The following is a 16,099-nucleotide window of genomic DNA, read 5'->3' as shown; positions in this document are numbered from 1 at the left end:
AAAGGTAACCTAGTGAAGGTACGGACAAGGATTTCAGATTAACCTTAGAGCCCTTGTGCTTTGGTGTTACCGAGTCTGGTGCCAGCTCTTTAACAGATGGCTTCTCAGTACACAGGTGGTTTTTCTAGCCAGTGCTGAGGAGAGCCCTCCCTCTCCTGGGTAGTACCCTTAGGGGGAAACATGATGTTTTCTGAATCCAGACCAAGAGGGTGACTTTCCCCTTCTTATCCTGTTCTGAGGAAAGGGCTCTCTCTTTTTCGATGGTTTGCAGCAGGGGTTGGCACCTGCAGCTCCAGAGCTGTTTTTTGAGGGGGTGTGAGGTGCAGGCTGTGGCCAGGAAGTGTTTACCACAGGCTGCTCCTGGCCAGCGACTGGCATCTCTCTGCATGCTCCTTGGGGAGACAGGAGCAGCGGGTCTCAGCGCACTGCCCGTGCCTGCAAGCACCACTCCTACCAATGGGAGCTGCGAGGACTGTGCTTGGGGTGGGGGCAGCACATGGAGCCACCTCCCCTGCACCAGGGGTGCACAGACATGACAGCAGGCAGTCTGCCTGAGCCTTGCTGTGCCGCTGGTCGGGAGCCCCCTATAGTAAGTGCCTCCTGCCCAGAGCCTGCACCTTGCACCCCCTCCTGCACCCGAAAGCCCTGCCCTAGGTCAGAACCTCCTCCTGCACCTAAACTCCCTCCCAGACTGTGCACACACACCCTGCACCTCAATTCCCTGCCCAGAACCCTTTCCTGTTCAAATTCAAAACAGCTCATTACAAAAGCAACAGAGGAGCCCACTGCAGGATGTTAGTCTTGAGTCCTGCTTGAAAATGAAAAATCACAACATATTTACCAAACATTGGACATCTTTAGAGTTGCTCAACAGCAGAAGTTGCATTCAAAGTATTGGTGAGTAGTAATAACTTTAATATGTTCAATCAATCATTATTAGTAGATAAATTCTAACTCTACAAGTAGCTTAGCTATGCATCTCTCGAAATATTTTGGTCAAAGACAAAAACAGCTGCTCTTCTTTGAAAGGTTGCTGACCCCTGGTCTGGGGGGGGGGGGGGACCCACAGGGTCTTTGCTTACTGTTGCAGCAGTGACAGTCATGAGGGCTCTCTAGGCAACTGAATCAGATGTACACAGGGTGACTGACATCATGGGTTTCATGGAATGTTTCATTAACGGGAGTTTAGCCTATTCTCCCTCTGTTTTTTTAGATATGCTTTTAAATCCTAAACAGCTCTTACACTTTGAGGGGATAAAAGTATCTCCCAAGCAGTAGAGGCAGCTTGAGTGTCCAGCACTGAGGGGGAAAAGACCTATAGCAGGGTTTAAGCCCATGGATCTTGGGCACAACCTGTTACTCAAGGCTGTGGGTTGAGACCCAAGGCAAAAAATCAGGCATACGAATGAAGATAAGGAAGATAATCCTCCCTTCAACTTGCCCCCTCCCCTAAAAACTACCAACTGTGCTAAACATTATAACACAAAATTAGTAAAAAAAGAAAGAGGTAGCAAGCCACATGGCTAGATAACAGACACACTGACACTCCTTCTCAAGCCACAGATGATTGAGAAGGAACTGGGAGTGGCAGCATCCCCACCTCTCAATACCAGAGAAGAACATCAACTAGGGTGCAGTTGCAGACTACTGACACTGCTGAAGAAAAGTCTCCAATCAAGAACACAAAGGGGCCTACGTATCCTGCAGTAGAGCATGCACAGGACAGACACTACTCAAAGAAGAAATTAAAGTGATTCCAGTGATGAGGGGCCACTCGACTAGTCTACCTTCCGCACCACAGTTCTTGCCTTCACCTTTAAGGCCACATATAACCCTGCCCAGACTACGTCTCTGCTCTCATCCTTCCCTCCTGTTGGCTGTACTCTTCTCCTAAAGAAGATCTGCAAGGGAAACGGGCACAAGCCAGAAACCAGGCTTGGGCTCTTTTTGTTGCTTTATACATTATATAAAGGCCTGACGGCCGTGGAGGAATCTTTTAAAACTCCTCAGGAGTTCATTTTACATAATAAATAATTGGGGGGGGGGGAAGAGGAGAAAAGAGAGAGAGAGAATATCATAAGCCTGAAGTTGGTTGTTGTTTTGGATTTGTTTTAAGATGCACATTCAATATTCAGGTCCTGTCCAAGCTAAACAGACTTGAAGACTAATGAGATGATATCTCCAGGATGCAAAAATTAAGTGGTTGAGAAGAGAGGATTTTTTGAGCTGTTTTTAAAACACTCAACTTGCATCAGTTTAGCTAAATGGATTTAAAGATATTTGGATAAACTGATGCAAATCCCTATGGAGCTCAAATTTGGTTTACGAGCCAAAGTCAATACAAGTTGTAAACCAAATTAAGTGTCACAGAAGGGTTCCCCTCCATGGGAATTTCCCAAATTAACAGTAATTCCATTTCAGAACAGAAAGTAGAAATTTCTAAGTTGCCCACAGAAGAGAAATTCCAGGAAAAGAAAGTTATTCTATTTAGAAAATTTCAAAATAGAAAATTCTACCTGGCTGATGTGGAGATAGGAGTTCTGGAGCATGGTTTCCAGACTGCTGGGATTCTGGTAGTTCAGGGAGCCAGCTGACTCAAGAGCTGAAGAGCCTGGCAGCCCTGAGAGTACCAGCTCCATGACAGCCTGGTGAGCTTGCAGTTTTCCATTGGATATTCATCAAAATTGACATAGTCCCATGGAACATGTTAAGTTAGATGAATCTGCATTGTCCCCTCCCAATGGAAAAAGTGTTCCACTGGAAAAACTTCTGATCAGCTCTAGCCTGGACACAAAGCCATCACTTTCAAACTCGGATTGAAGTGAAATAAGTGTTAACAAAAATGACCGATTAATCGTGGAGAAAAGAAGCTTTTTGCTGAAGCTTCATCACCTACAACTCTCCAGTTAAGGACTGAGGGAACAATTGTCTCCTCCAAGAACCTCAGCCAGTTCTCCATCAAGACCAGGAGAAGCTACATTTAACACTCCTTGTGTTTCTAAAAAGGTAAAAAAACAAGCAGAAAATTAGGACACCCCAAAAACATGCCTTTCAGGGCTTTATACATCATAAAGTAAAATAAGGCACAAGCCACATTTTCTGAAAAATTATTTGAGTGGAAAGTTTAAATGCCCCTTTCATTATCTTTGTTCCACATAAAAAACAAACAAACAATTTGTTACGCCTCCCTTTGAACTTGAAGTCTCCTCCTTGAAATGATTCCTACTTGAAGCCTCCACAAAGCAGGCCAGTATTAGTGCTTCTCAACATCTACCAGAGGATTGACGCTGCGGCGACTGATGCATTGGCAGTCAATTTAGCGGGTCTAGTGAAGACCCACTAAACCAGGGGTCTCAAACTCAAATTTACCTTAGGGCCAGTGCCAGTTCTCAAGTCCTCCCACAGGGCCAATAATGTCACTCATGATGCCCAGACCCTCCCCTGCGCCCCAAAAAACCTCCACTCCCCCCCACCTGCCCAAGGCTCTGAGAGGAAGTTTGGGGGCAGGAGGGGGTATGTTGGCAGGGGTGCAGGCTCTGTGAGGGAGTTTGGGGATGGGGTGCTGCACTTACCTGGGGCTCCAAGGCATGGCAGGCGAGAGACACTCGGCACACTGCTGCCCCCAGGCACTGCTCCCGCAGTATCTCATTGGCCGCAGGGGCACTGGGGGGAGGCACAGCCCAGCCCTGTCCCTCAGGGAGGGGCCGGCAGCCATTGGAGCGAGCAGGCAGACACCGCTCAGCTCCGCTGCACTGCCAGGGCCCCTGGGGGAGCACCTGGGGGTGGCAGGTGGGGCTAAGAGAGAGACCTATCCCCAAAACTGCTGGAGCGCCACGGGCCACACTGGAGAGGCTTGCAGGCTGCAGATGGTCTGGGAGCTGGGAATCTGAGACTCCTGCGCTAACTTGACTGCTGATCTCTCTCCCGTCAACTCCTGTATTCCACCTGATCGAGAAGAGTAAGGGGAGTCAATGGGGAAAGTGCCTCCCGTCAACATCACATAGTGCTGACCCTGCGGTAAGTTATGTCAATTTGAGTTATGCTATTCATGTAACCCAAATTGTGCAGCTTAGATTGATTTTTCCCTTTAGTGCTGATAAGACCTTAGAGTTGTCAATTCAGTTCTGAAGGTCCTGGGTTCAAACCCTGCAGTTAGCTAAGGGCTAGTCTACACTGGCAGTGCTTTAACATGGCTTGTGTGGTTGCGGTGCAGTTCTCCCAGCGCTCTTGAAAAAAAAAGAAAGATACCCACACACAAACCACCTCCACAAGAGGCAGAGCTACCAGTGCTGGTGCACTGTTTACACTGGTGCTTTACAGGGATGAAACTTGCTGTGCGCAGAGAGGTGTTTTTCACAACCTGAGCGAGAAAGTTGCAGCACTGCAAATTGCCAGTGTAGACAAGCCCTAAGATGGTGGCTGTCACAGTAACTTCTCTGCTGCAGAGCGAGCAGAGAACTAACTACTGATAAATAAAAAACAAACAAACAAACAAACAAACAATCTTCCCCACTGACATTCACCAAGCACCCCACATTTCTTCTCCAACAAGAAGCTGAGAGCCACATCTGTCCCATGAAGTGGACCAAGAGACCACACTCCCACCCTGTTTGTCTCTGCTATATTGTGCTCTGCTATATTCAGGGCTCAGTTTAGTTTAAGTATGTCAGGTTCTTTTGGACAAAAAAAAAAAAAAAAAAATGAAGTGTGAATTGCATTTTGCAGTATTAGGTATATCTATAGCAGTACACAGATTACCTCTTATCTAAACTACAGTTATTCTAAGTGGCCTTTTTTAAAAACATTTTACATGGGTTCAGCCCAAAAATTTAAAATGGTCACATCTATCCCATCCTACTGTTAAGGATATTTGTGATAAGTATATTCTGTACCTTCTTTTCTGAAGCACCTACAGCATTTCAAATTAACTCACTAACCCTTGATCTCACATTATAAACAAGCCCTTTAGAAAATCTCAATTGCATTGTGTCTACATTGATTAAAGCTTGAAGCCTAGTGACCTCACATGGTATTAACTTCTCCCATGCACCAAGAGCATTCTGCTTTTCTACTCAATTACCCCCTTCTGTGCAGAGCCACCACTACCCAGTGAGCATGTACAATGGACTTCTGCTTCATTACACTAACCAGCAGCAGGATTGGAATAAACAAGCTAATTTATCAGGACTGAGCTAGCTTTCACTATTCTGAAAAGTTTGTTGGTGGTGGGCTTAAGTTATTCACAGCCATATCAATGTTAGGTAGAAGTCATAACTTCAGACAGACAAGGTGTTGCTGCTGGCATAAACATGTATATTATATTAACGAGACACCTGGGGTGATTTCAGTACAGTTACAATTTCCTAAGACTAAGTCAAAAATCCCCTTCCAATCACCAACAGCTGCACTTGTTTGGATAGAAGTCATTGTATAAGAGATCCCCATTCCCTGTGTGTATATAAAAAAGGTGTTCTTTATTTTTGCAATTATGGTAGGGCCTAGGGACTCCTCTCCTCCTCCTGCAACAGATCCTGGGGCCCTTTTGTGCTGGAGACAGTATAAAAATATGGAAATATCATCCCTGTTCTGAAGAGACTACCATCTAAAAGAAAATAAAGGGTGGGGTGGGAAGGGAAAGAGGCCCAGATGAGCTGTCTTGCCCAAGACTACATAGCAAATCAGTGGTACATCAAGTAACAGAGCCCAGATGCCCTGACTCCTATGCCAGTGCCACTTCCATGGGACAACACTTTTTAAATTATAATTATAAGAGTACATTTTTGCCACTTAACCTATTAGCACCACACAGTTAAGTGAATAGATTCATTCCACTCTAGCTCAAAGATCAAAATTGTTAATTAAGTTCCATCTGTTTTCATGCTTTAACCATCCAAGACCCATGCATCTATATGGTTCCACAGATCAAGGCAATGCAGGAAAAGGCACTCTCCTGTGCTGGAGATATGAGTGTCATGGCCATGTTTTGATAGCAACTCCAGGCAGCAATAGTAACTCCATAATTACAACTGTAACTTGTTTTCCATTGCAAGCCTGAGTTGGGGCTTTCTGCTAGGTATTTCATATCTTGCCCATATCAAGGAGAATCTTGACAAGATACAAGATTGATCAGTGCCCTAATGGGTCTACTAGTTGAACATTATTCCCTAAGATTTCTCCAATAAAATAAGATCCACTCTCCAAGCATAGATCATCTAACTGAGTCCAGCACCCCTCAACAGGCGATCTGCTTATGAGATTCTCACTCAGAACCACCACCACCTAGGATAGGTTCATCATTAAGACACTGTCCATTGGATTTAGAGAATGCACTTATTGTTGGCTTTATACATTGGAACTGAACCATACCAATCAGTCATATAAACAAGACCAGATATGCACTGTCCCAAGAAAAGTAACAAGAATACATTGTTCAAGATTTGTAAAAAGTGACCGGGGTGGGGGGAGGAAGAGAGAATAAATTAGGGACATAGACTCCTGTTATGTGGTGTGGAAGGGAGTCAATGCAAACGGGGGGGGGGGGAGTGGCATGGGTAGAGGGAAAACTGCTCCATACTATGGGCTTGTCTACATCACAAAGTTGCAGCGCTGGTGAGGGGGTTACAGCGCTGCAACTTAGGAGGTGTACACATCTGCAGGGCATCACCAGCACTGCAACTCCCTGTTTGCAGCGCTGGCCGTACTCCCGTTTTGTCTCGGGTGTAGAGGATCCAGCGCTGGTAATCAAGTGTAGACACTTACCAGCGCTTTTCTTGACCTCCGTGGAATAAGCAGGTATCCCAGCATACCTGAGGAAGCCTCTCCTTCAAGCAGGTCTCTTTCCCTGCGGTTTGCAGGGGGGTCCGGGGAACGCGAGAGCAAACCGCGGGGAAGCTGGTCTCCTTCCCCGGTTTGCTCTCGCGTTCCCCGAACCCCCTGTGCAAGCAGGTCTCCTTCCCTGCGGTTTGCTCTCGCGTTCCCCGCACCCCCGAGCAAGCAGGTCTCCTTCCCTGCGGTTTGCAGGGGGGTTCGGGGAACGCGAGAGCAAACCGCGGGGAAGCTGGTCTCCTTCCCCGGTTTGCGCTCGCGTTCCCCGAACCCCCCTTGAAGCCGCCCAACAGCGCTGCAGTGTGGCCATATCTAACACCACTTGCAGCGCTGGTTGCTGTAAGTGTGGCCACTCTGCAGCGCTGGCCCTATACAGCTGTACTAATACAGCTGTAACAACCAGCGCTGCAAAATTGTAGATGTAGACATACCCTATCATTACCCTGCAACATTGTCATATGGGGACTACATGCAGTTGTATACAGCTGAGTTCTTGCATAACTGCAGCCATAGATGGTAGAAGGGAGAAGTTGTCTAAGCAAATCAGTCGTTCTGCATAGCATGGTCTCTTCAGAGTACATGTTTAGAGGTTTTTTGGTATCCTAAGTTACTGCTCACAGATCAATAGTAATAACTACTCCCAACGTGTTTACAAACAAAACAAAGGATATAGACTGGTGGGGTTCCCAGTCAGTGTCAACACTGAGGTACAAGAGCCTTTTGTACTATTTCTGACAGAAGGGGTTTCAGATGGCTTTTCATAGGAAGTACAGAAAGGCCAAGATCTTTGGGGAAAGGGTATTGTTTCCACAGATCTTGGTACTATCAGCAAAGTCACACTGCCGCCAGTGCCAAATCCCAGAGTGAGCAATATGGTAGAGCGGCAGCACAAGAGCAGGATGGGTGTACTTACATATGGTAGTACATGAAAGAGGGAGCAGGCACGTACCTCACTGCTCCACTTCCATGGTTTCACAAGGTGCTGAATTCTTACTGTGCTCTTCTCATATAAAACTAAATTAACAAAACCAAAATAGGAGATACTTCCTACAGATGTGAAGACAGGGTTTAGCTTTTAAAAGCACCTGGAAAAGAATCACCTGTGGAAGACCCATTTAACTAATTGCTTAAATTTCATTGTGAATCCATGTTCCAGTGTGTTCAGACACTGCATTTAAGTACACAGATAGTTGTCATTGTACACCAAAGAACCAGCATTTTGAGTTCTATAAAGTGCACAAACATGCACCCAAGATATTCTATTAACTTAAAAAAGCTAGAATTAAATTTTCTAATTACAAAGCAAGCTGAATCTTCATCCAAGCTCTCATTTGTTAGTTTTCAGGTAAAATCAAACAGTGTTTCCTGCTACACTGAGTCAAGCTAGTAAGTCCCTGAAAATGGGGATCTGTAACTGCAGTGGTGACCCATCTATCTCATGCTACAAGCAGTGGTGTTTTGAAAACAGATATTTCCTTAGTGCTTCTTTCCTCCAATACATGGATACTGACACTAATTCTGCATTTTGAAATCAACAGCTTAGATTCTCCCAGACATACATGTGGTTGCCTATATGAGTATTTCACACATGCCTGAACTAGTGCTAAGGAAACACTGGAATGCATGCATGCACGCCTTTCCCTCTTCAGAGACATTCCTGGGTTAACAGGAGAGACTTGTAATTTAACTGCAAGACAACAAATGCTATTTCCCAGGGAAAGACTTCCTGTTTAGTCTTTGAGAGAGAGAGACAGACAATTAAAGAGGCAGACCATCACCACTTGGTGAATCTTCAGATAAAATTTAGAAATAAAAACTTTGTTATACTTAAAACCAGACACAACTAAGATGGAAGTTGTGCAGTTGTTTTCACTTTACGTAAAGTATGAAGCACAGAATTTCTGTCACCCAGACTTTTCAGGTTAATTGTTATCTTGAAAGAGATGCAGTTACAAGAAGATCTAAAATATTACTTTGTCAAGTTTACTGCTTGCTCCTCAAAGGACAAAAGTTTGTATCTGGGAATAGTCAACTTTGGCACGTTTGCCCATTCAGCTACAGTAACAGCTCTTAAAAGAAGAATTGAGTAGACCTAAACTAAATAGACATGACCTTTCATTTCTGTTTTTCCATCAGCTCCCAGAATCCCTGCCAAGATTTCAGGCTGAAGGAATCTTTCAATACACAAGAGAGTCTATCAGTATTCGTGTCCACAGTACAGCATGGACCTATTCAGCACAACTTGTCCATAGTTTTGGAGTGTCAAAACAACAAAAGAAAATCAGGAATATAAAAAAAAAAAAAATGTTTTGTGCTGGAATTCACAACCATTTTACTTTGGCGGTCTGCATGGTGTTCTCAGAAGCAACATCCAGTCCTAAAAGTGTAATCAAATCAGAGGAGGGGGGAAAAAAACCCTGTAGAAAACTCATGGGTAAGTAACAGAGCAGACTCTTAGATAATGAACTAGAATTGTTGATAACTGCTCAACCATTTATATAAATGGTTCATTACCTAAGTAGTTAAGACCTGCAAGTAATTGTTTTTATTGGAGCACATGGACTTTTCAGAGTTTGCTCAGCCTTGACCAAGTGCAAGCAAGTGGTGATGCTCAGTGTTTTTAAATGAGTCTCTCCTCCCAGCAACTTTATACACTAGAATGAAAACCTTAATTTCTCTTGTGTAAAAATTGTCACCTGCAAAACCAGAGGCTGTAAGGCATGCTTTCAAGCCTCAGCAGTACCTCCACTCTTTGGCCTCCTTTTTACTACATGAAAGATGTGCTCTTAACTCAAGTTACCAAAAATCCTAGCGACAAGACAGTTTGTAGTCTTCACATGAATGACTATGGGGAAGCCTAGAACCTGTGCAAGAAGGATGTGCAAGAGTTATTGGGAAGTTGTCACATCTTCACAGAGTCTTATACATAACTGGAAAAAAAAATACTGAAGCACAGGTCAAATCATACTGATGCATGGGAGATGTAGAATTACAGCAGATGCCAAGCCAGAGGGGAGTCGGGACAATGGGAAGATATCCCTACTCCAAATATTTAAAATAGAGCAATCCAGTCTCAGACTGTGTACTCCTGAGTAACTAAGATTACATATCTACACAGATTATCAAAATCATGTTGCAATGCACAGGTATGGTCTAAGCTCCCCTGCTTAATATGCTACCACAGCACCAGCAGTGCAAACGGAATTCTCTAAGGACACAACTAATGTCCTAGCTGTACATAAAAGGTAAATATACTTTCTAACTAAGACCACAAACAAATACAATTTATTGTAAAATATTCACTCAGACTCCAAGAAACAGAAAAATAGTAAGCTTTCCATTGCTTTTAAAAGAATCTTACTGCATATATAATTTTCCCTCCATCCCAGAGGGATGTGTGTGTGTAAGATAACTGTCAACAATTCTCCATATTGACTCAGGTAAAGATTGCTTGAGATTGGCAACTCCACCACCCCCTTTTGGCTCCTCCTCCCCCCCCCCCGCGCAAAACTCCTCAATCCTGAATTGGCTCTTCCGTGGAAGACACACAAGTCTTAGAAGGCCAATTTTAAAACCCAGTGGTTATTTGAGCTGCTGGGGGGAGGGGGCACATCCACACCATAACACCATACCTGAAAAAGGAGTTTGGGGGGAGGAAAGCAAAGCTTCTGTAAGGAAAGAACATTCCCAACAAGACTAGAGCTGGAGTCCATATGCATCTCCCAAGGAGGAGAGCATTGGTCAGATTTACGCTTGTGCAGAAATCAGAGCAAAGATGGGAGAGGAAGTTGTGGCTTATATTGACCCTGGAGCTGCCCAGAGCCAGCTACTAGTTAGTGCAACTCAAGACTTCTGTGGCTGTGTAGCAGTTATGGGAAAAGATCACTCTGGCCACACCCCTCCCAAATCCTGAACACCTTCTGGGTACGTCTACACTACCTGCTGGATTGGCAGGTAGTGATCGATCTATCAGGGATTGATTTATCGCATCTAGTGTAGACAATAAATCGACCCCCGATCGCTCTGCCGTCGACTCCTGTACTGCACCACGGTGAGAGACTGAAGTGGAGTTGATGGGGGAAGAGGCAGCAGTTGACCCTGCGCCGTGAGGATGGGAGTTAAGTTGACCTAAGATACGTTGACGTCAGCTACGCTATTCTCATATACGAACCCCCCCCCACCCAGACCAGGCCTCTGTGCCAAGGGCAGAGTAAACTCAGTGTCAGCAGGCAGGGCTTAGACTGGGGCGGGGGGGGGGCGGGAGCGGTCACCTTCCTCTGCAGTATGGAGCATGGGTCACTTGCCGGTTTAAACTGTGTAAATGGTGGATTCTCTGTAACCTGAAGCCTTTAACCCGCGATTTGAGGATTTCAATAAAACTCAGCCAGAGATTAGGGGTCTATTACAGGAGTGGATGAGTGAGGTTCTGTGGCCTGTGATGTGCAGGAGGTCGGACTAGCTGATCATGATGGCCCCTTCCAGCCTTAAAGATTATGAGGGCTTCCTGGTACCAATGAAATCAAGTCCCGACCCTAGTTTCTCATAATCATTGCTGCTGACCACAGTGGTTGACTAGCTTCACAAAATGTCCTTGTTTGTTAACACTGGCTAGTCCATGACGTCTGGCATACTGCACACCCAGCCTTCATTTCTGCTGTGTAAACAGCTGTCACTTTATTTACAGGAGGGAGCCTTCTCTTAATCTCCTTCATGTCCCACAATCTCAGTTACAATTACATTTGTACAATATTTAGGAGAGTGAACTACACATATCAATGAACTGTTACTACAAAGCTCAGGTAGCGTCCCCCATTGACTTCTGCTGTCTGGAGAGCAGTAGGTACAGAGTTTTCACATAATTCCAGTTGCCTGGAGTCAGCATTTCATACCAGAAGTATGATGGGGAAAAAAATCCCCCTTTCTGGGCTGCTTACTCCTCCCTACTTCAAGCAAAGATTCCATTGACTTCAGCAGGACCTTAGCCCTGGTAAGAATGTTACTCCTTACTTCAGTCAGACATACAATTCCATGTGAATACTGATAAAAGCCCTGCTTCCTAAACAGCATGTCTGCAGCCTTATTATATTTTAGGTATGGATACCGTTTAGTGTCCAAAACTAGACTGACAGCCAGCACTGGCAGATCCACAGGCTCAAAACATGTAGTTTTGTTGCAGTTCCCAAGTCAGACAACAGAGTAACCTGTTAACATAGAACATCACTTAGGCCTTGTTCTGAAACATGACCTAATTTTCTGAAAACAGAGAGGTGTTTTACCTTTGTACCTGTGCTCCAGTTGTATATGTATCTAGACCTGGATAGACTAAAAATAAAAAAAATATTGAGGATTTTTTTTATGCTAGACTTAACCAAAGCAGACCAAAGGCACCATTTCAGATGCACCTTCAGCTCCCATCCCTGCTTATATTGTAGTAATTTAAATAAGACCAAGGTTCTGATGTGTGAAGTTACTATTCCTGTCAAAGCCATGAAGTGTTTATCGACTAATGTATGGCAGTTGTTCATATTTTAAGTCTCAGGCCACTTTGTAAGACAAAAATCCTGCCATGGACCTATTTTTCCCTAAACTCCACTCAGAGAATTTCCATTGTATGAACTAAGTAGGTTTGTGTGGATCACTGATGCTCCAGGGACCATAGTTTGAAAGACACTGGGACTCTGTTGGGGGCAGAAGAGCTCAGAAGATACTCAGTACTGAATACTGAAGTAACATTTTAGTGCAGGTGGTCTAGCGTAAATTTTGCACCATGAGTACACTATCAACATGCCAGATCTGGAGGATCACACCCAGTTTACATATGCAAATTTTTTAAAAGTAAATGTGTAAGTATAAGCAAATACTGTACATGCAATTGTTGCTAGAGTATTAGAAACTGAGTTCACCATCAAGCAACCTAGACAATGACTAAATGGTTGTAAACCCACAAAGGGAAGGAATTGTTGTGGGTGGTCCAACTTCACTTATATTTGCAGCTTCCTTGATAAAAGGATTAAAAGATCACTAACAATAAATAACTAGGCCTCCCCCGAGATTCACTGGTTTAACTAAAGATATTATGTGGCACTGAGGTAGTTTTAACTGGTGTAGCTTTGTTCTTAGAGCAGTCCCTGAGAAATTGTATCCTCAGTTATGATGAGAAGGCCATTGTGCAACACCCTTTAGGATTTTTGCATGCCAACTTTGATCACCACTACTTCACCATCTTGTTTCAGCAGGATTTCTTTTTCAAAGAAGTAGCTGTGTCCACAACCTGCAAGTGGAATGGTAGATACAGAAAAGTGAAAACTAACTTGTAGGATCCAAGTCATTTTGGCTCTAAATGAGCATTCTTGTGTTTGTCACAGCTGTTCTACAACTAAAATAAGGAATACTGCTGTTCAGTCACCCTATTTTCAGATGAAAATTGGGCAAGTTGGAAATAAGGATGTTAATGGATTCATATAGTTTAAGACCAAAAAAAGGACCATTATTAGCATCAAAAAAGTCAGACCTTCCTGCATGACAAAGGCCATAGAATTTCATCAAGTGATCAAGGCATCTAGCCCAATAACTTATGCTTAAACCAGAGCAGAGCTTTTAAGAGTTATGGAAGTCTGGACTGTTAGCCCTCTCTGTAATGTTACCCTTTTGTGATTCAAGCACACAGGACTGAAATAATACCAGCTCTTTCCAGGTTTGCCAGACATCCTGTGATTGACCTTGCCCAAATCAGTAAGGGTCTATGCCTCATTTCTACACAAGCTGTAAAAATCCTCATGGGATGCTGCAGGTTACGTTTGTAGGACACTTAAGAATTCTCAAATAAGTGTTCTAGAAATTCAAGGTGCTCTTGCATACCAAGACATAATGGATCTGCTCTTGGGGGTGTAGATAGATCATTGGTTCATAGGCTATAAAAGGAAAATGAGAAGAATTGGTAAAGGTCAGGTATGGTAATAGCCCCGCTTTATTCCTAAAGTAAAAGATGTTGGTTGGATTTGTGATCAGCCATAATTAAAATCCTTACAGCAACCACTCATGAGCAAATTATGTCTATTGGATAATCTTAGCTAGTGCCATCACTCACATCAGAGCCCTGAGTAACCTTACATAGAGATGTGGAGGACAAATTCTTGTCTAATTTGTTGGATAATTTCCACCTCATAGAAAGGGACAAAAGAGGAAGGATTTTAGGAGATTCTGTAGTTCGCCTGGTTTGGGGCAAAGTCTCTTCTAGTAGATGCTGCTGCTGCCGCGGCCATCTCATCCTCCATTTATCAAGACACAAGAAATATTTGTCTGGATGCTGTAGTGGCTGGGCAAGGAACAGACACCTTAGGGAGTAAAGCCACCCACAAAACTGCTTTCGGCACTATTCCCATGTACAGTTCACACCTCCAGGACCATCCAAACTCTGGGATCTCCTCAGCAACTCTCCCTCTCCACCAAAAATCACAACCATCACAGACAGGATAAGTTAGACAATAGGCAGCGAATGAGAATATGGGGGCAAAGAGAATTACAAGTTATGTCAGCACTTCCATAAATGTTTTGTAGTGAAACAATAAACTTGCCCCCTTCAAGGCAAAATAAATAAAAATCTGTGGCTCTAACATTTCATCCAGGAAGTTTGCACAGGTGGGGGAAAGTTTGGTGCTGCTGAAGAGTATGGACCAGTTGGCTTCCACCAGAAAGCGTATTTTGGAAGTGGCTCTGGGAAGCTGCAGCCACAGGCACTTCATTAACAAAGGGAGCAAGATAAAGATCCAGTTAATGGGATGTCTGTGGAGCCCCATCACAGCAGCTTCCCTGATTCTGAGATTTGAGAGTGAGGACGCAAAGATGGCCAAGACAGCATCTCTTACCCGCAGGGTACCAACAAGGAGGTAAAGTGGAGGCAGTGTTCACAATACACATGTGGGGAAGGGAGCGTTTTCAAGCCCATAAGCAATAGCCAGAAAACTTTTCACAACAAAAAACAAACAACAAAACAGTCTCAAGCTTCTTGAAGCAGGATCAGAGGAGTTTTCTCCCCCTCCGCCCCCCCACCCCCACCCGCCCTTCCCGGGCTAGGTGAGAAAAACCTTCAAAGCACAAAGCTAGGAGAAGAACTTGCTACCATGGCCACCCAAAAGTCTCTCCCTCTCACTCCAGCTTTGCTGAAAGCTCACAACACATTATGTTAGGAATACCTACCCCTAAAAGCCCCTCAGGCTGAAATACAACCTAAAACAGCAGATTGTTGGAGAATAAAAGTAAACAATGATCTAAATACAAAACATCGCAAATTAGAGACAATAAAAACCTTCCTTTCCTCTGCTAGAGCAGCTCATTGATTTTTTTTTTAATTTATTTATTGAAGGAGATTAGGTTTCCTCCTGCAGCCGGTTCAAAGAGAGAAAAGGGTTGAAGGTAAGGAGAAAAAAAAAAAAGGCAAAACAAAAAAAACTTTGTAACCCAACACTTCCATGCACGATCAGTCGCCATGCTTAAGATTTTCTCCCCCTTCCTCGTTCTTTGAGCAGACACTGAAACTAGGCCAAAAAAACTTTTTCCTGCCCCTTCTTTTCTTGTAGCCACTAGAGTGAAATGTGCACAAAGAGACCCGCGGAGCTATGTTTTCTTAACTACAATAGCAGGACTAATTAGATCATAGAAGCAAGACAGTGATACAGTAACAAGTAGCTAAACAACAAGACAGAGCGAAGGAGAAAGTTTGCACCTTTAACACTTACCAATCAGACCTCCCACTAGAAAGGCGATGACTTGGAAAATCAGTAAGATCCCTCCAACAATGCACAGCTTTTTAGTGCTCATGTTTTCTATAATTGCCCCAGCCATTTTTGCAGAGATTTCCACCCCCCTTCTCTCTCGCTGCAAAACTTAAGGCTCTGGAAGTGCTGCAGGGATGGAAAGGAGACAGACTCAGCACAGATTGCCCAGGCACGGCCGGATCTGGCTCCCCCTCTGCTGAGAGCTGTGATTGTGGCCGGTACTCGGCTGCATGTGGCTGCTTTAAAGGAGCAGGAAAGCAAATCACATGATACCTACCTCCTCCTCTCCACTCCCCACCCCCCCTTTTCTCCTCCCGGATCCATTCAGCAGCAGCAGATATTGGTGTCAGTCTCATACAGCAGTGGCAGCCTCTTCAGCTGCGGGAAAAGGCAGAGCTGCCCATTCAAGGGTTGCTTGTTTTGGTTTTTGAAGACCACAAACATAGAAGGGCTAGTCCAGTCCAGGAGTGTCCCCTTGAGAGTGTTCTCCAGGGCAGTTT

At 44.3% G+C, this 16,099-nt stretch overlaps 1 protein-coding gene across 1 annotated transcript in view; it reads right to left on the bottom strand.

The window, feature by feature from the left end:
* The window catches only part of WLS (Wnt ligand secretion mediator), a 55,514-nt gene extending 39,684 nt beyond the window's left edge, over positions 1-15,830 (bottom strand). Inside the window, exon 1 of the mRNA XM_050961046.1 lies at positions 15,561-15,830. Within this exon, the coding sequence (XP_050817003.1) occupies positions 15,561-15,666 (106 nt within the window). The 5' untranslated portion in view covers positions 15,667-15,830. The remainder of the gene's footprint in view (positions 1-15,560) is intronic.
* Between the last annotated feature and the right edge of the window lie 269 nt (positions 15,831-16,099).

The sequence above is a fragment of the Gopherus flavomarginatus genome, chromosome 7, assembly GCF_025201925.1.
Source record: "Gopherus flavomarginatus isolate rGopFla2 chromosome 7, rGopFla2.mat.asm, whole genome shotgun sequence".
Classification (NCBI taxonomy): Eukaryota; Metazoa; Chordata; order Testudines; family Testudinidae; genus Gopherus; species Gopherus flavomarginatus.
This window is presented reverse-complemented; position numbering and strand designations above follow the sequence as displayed.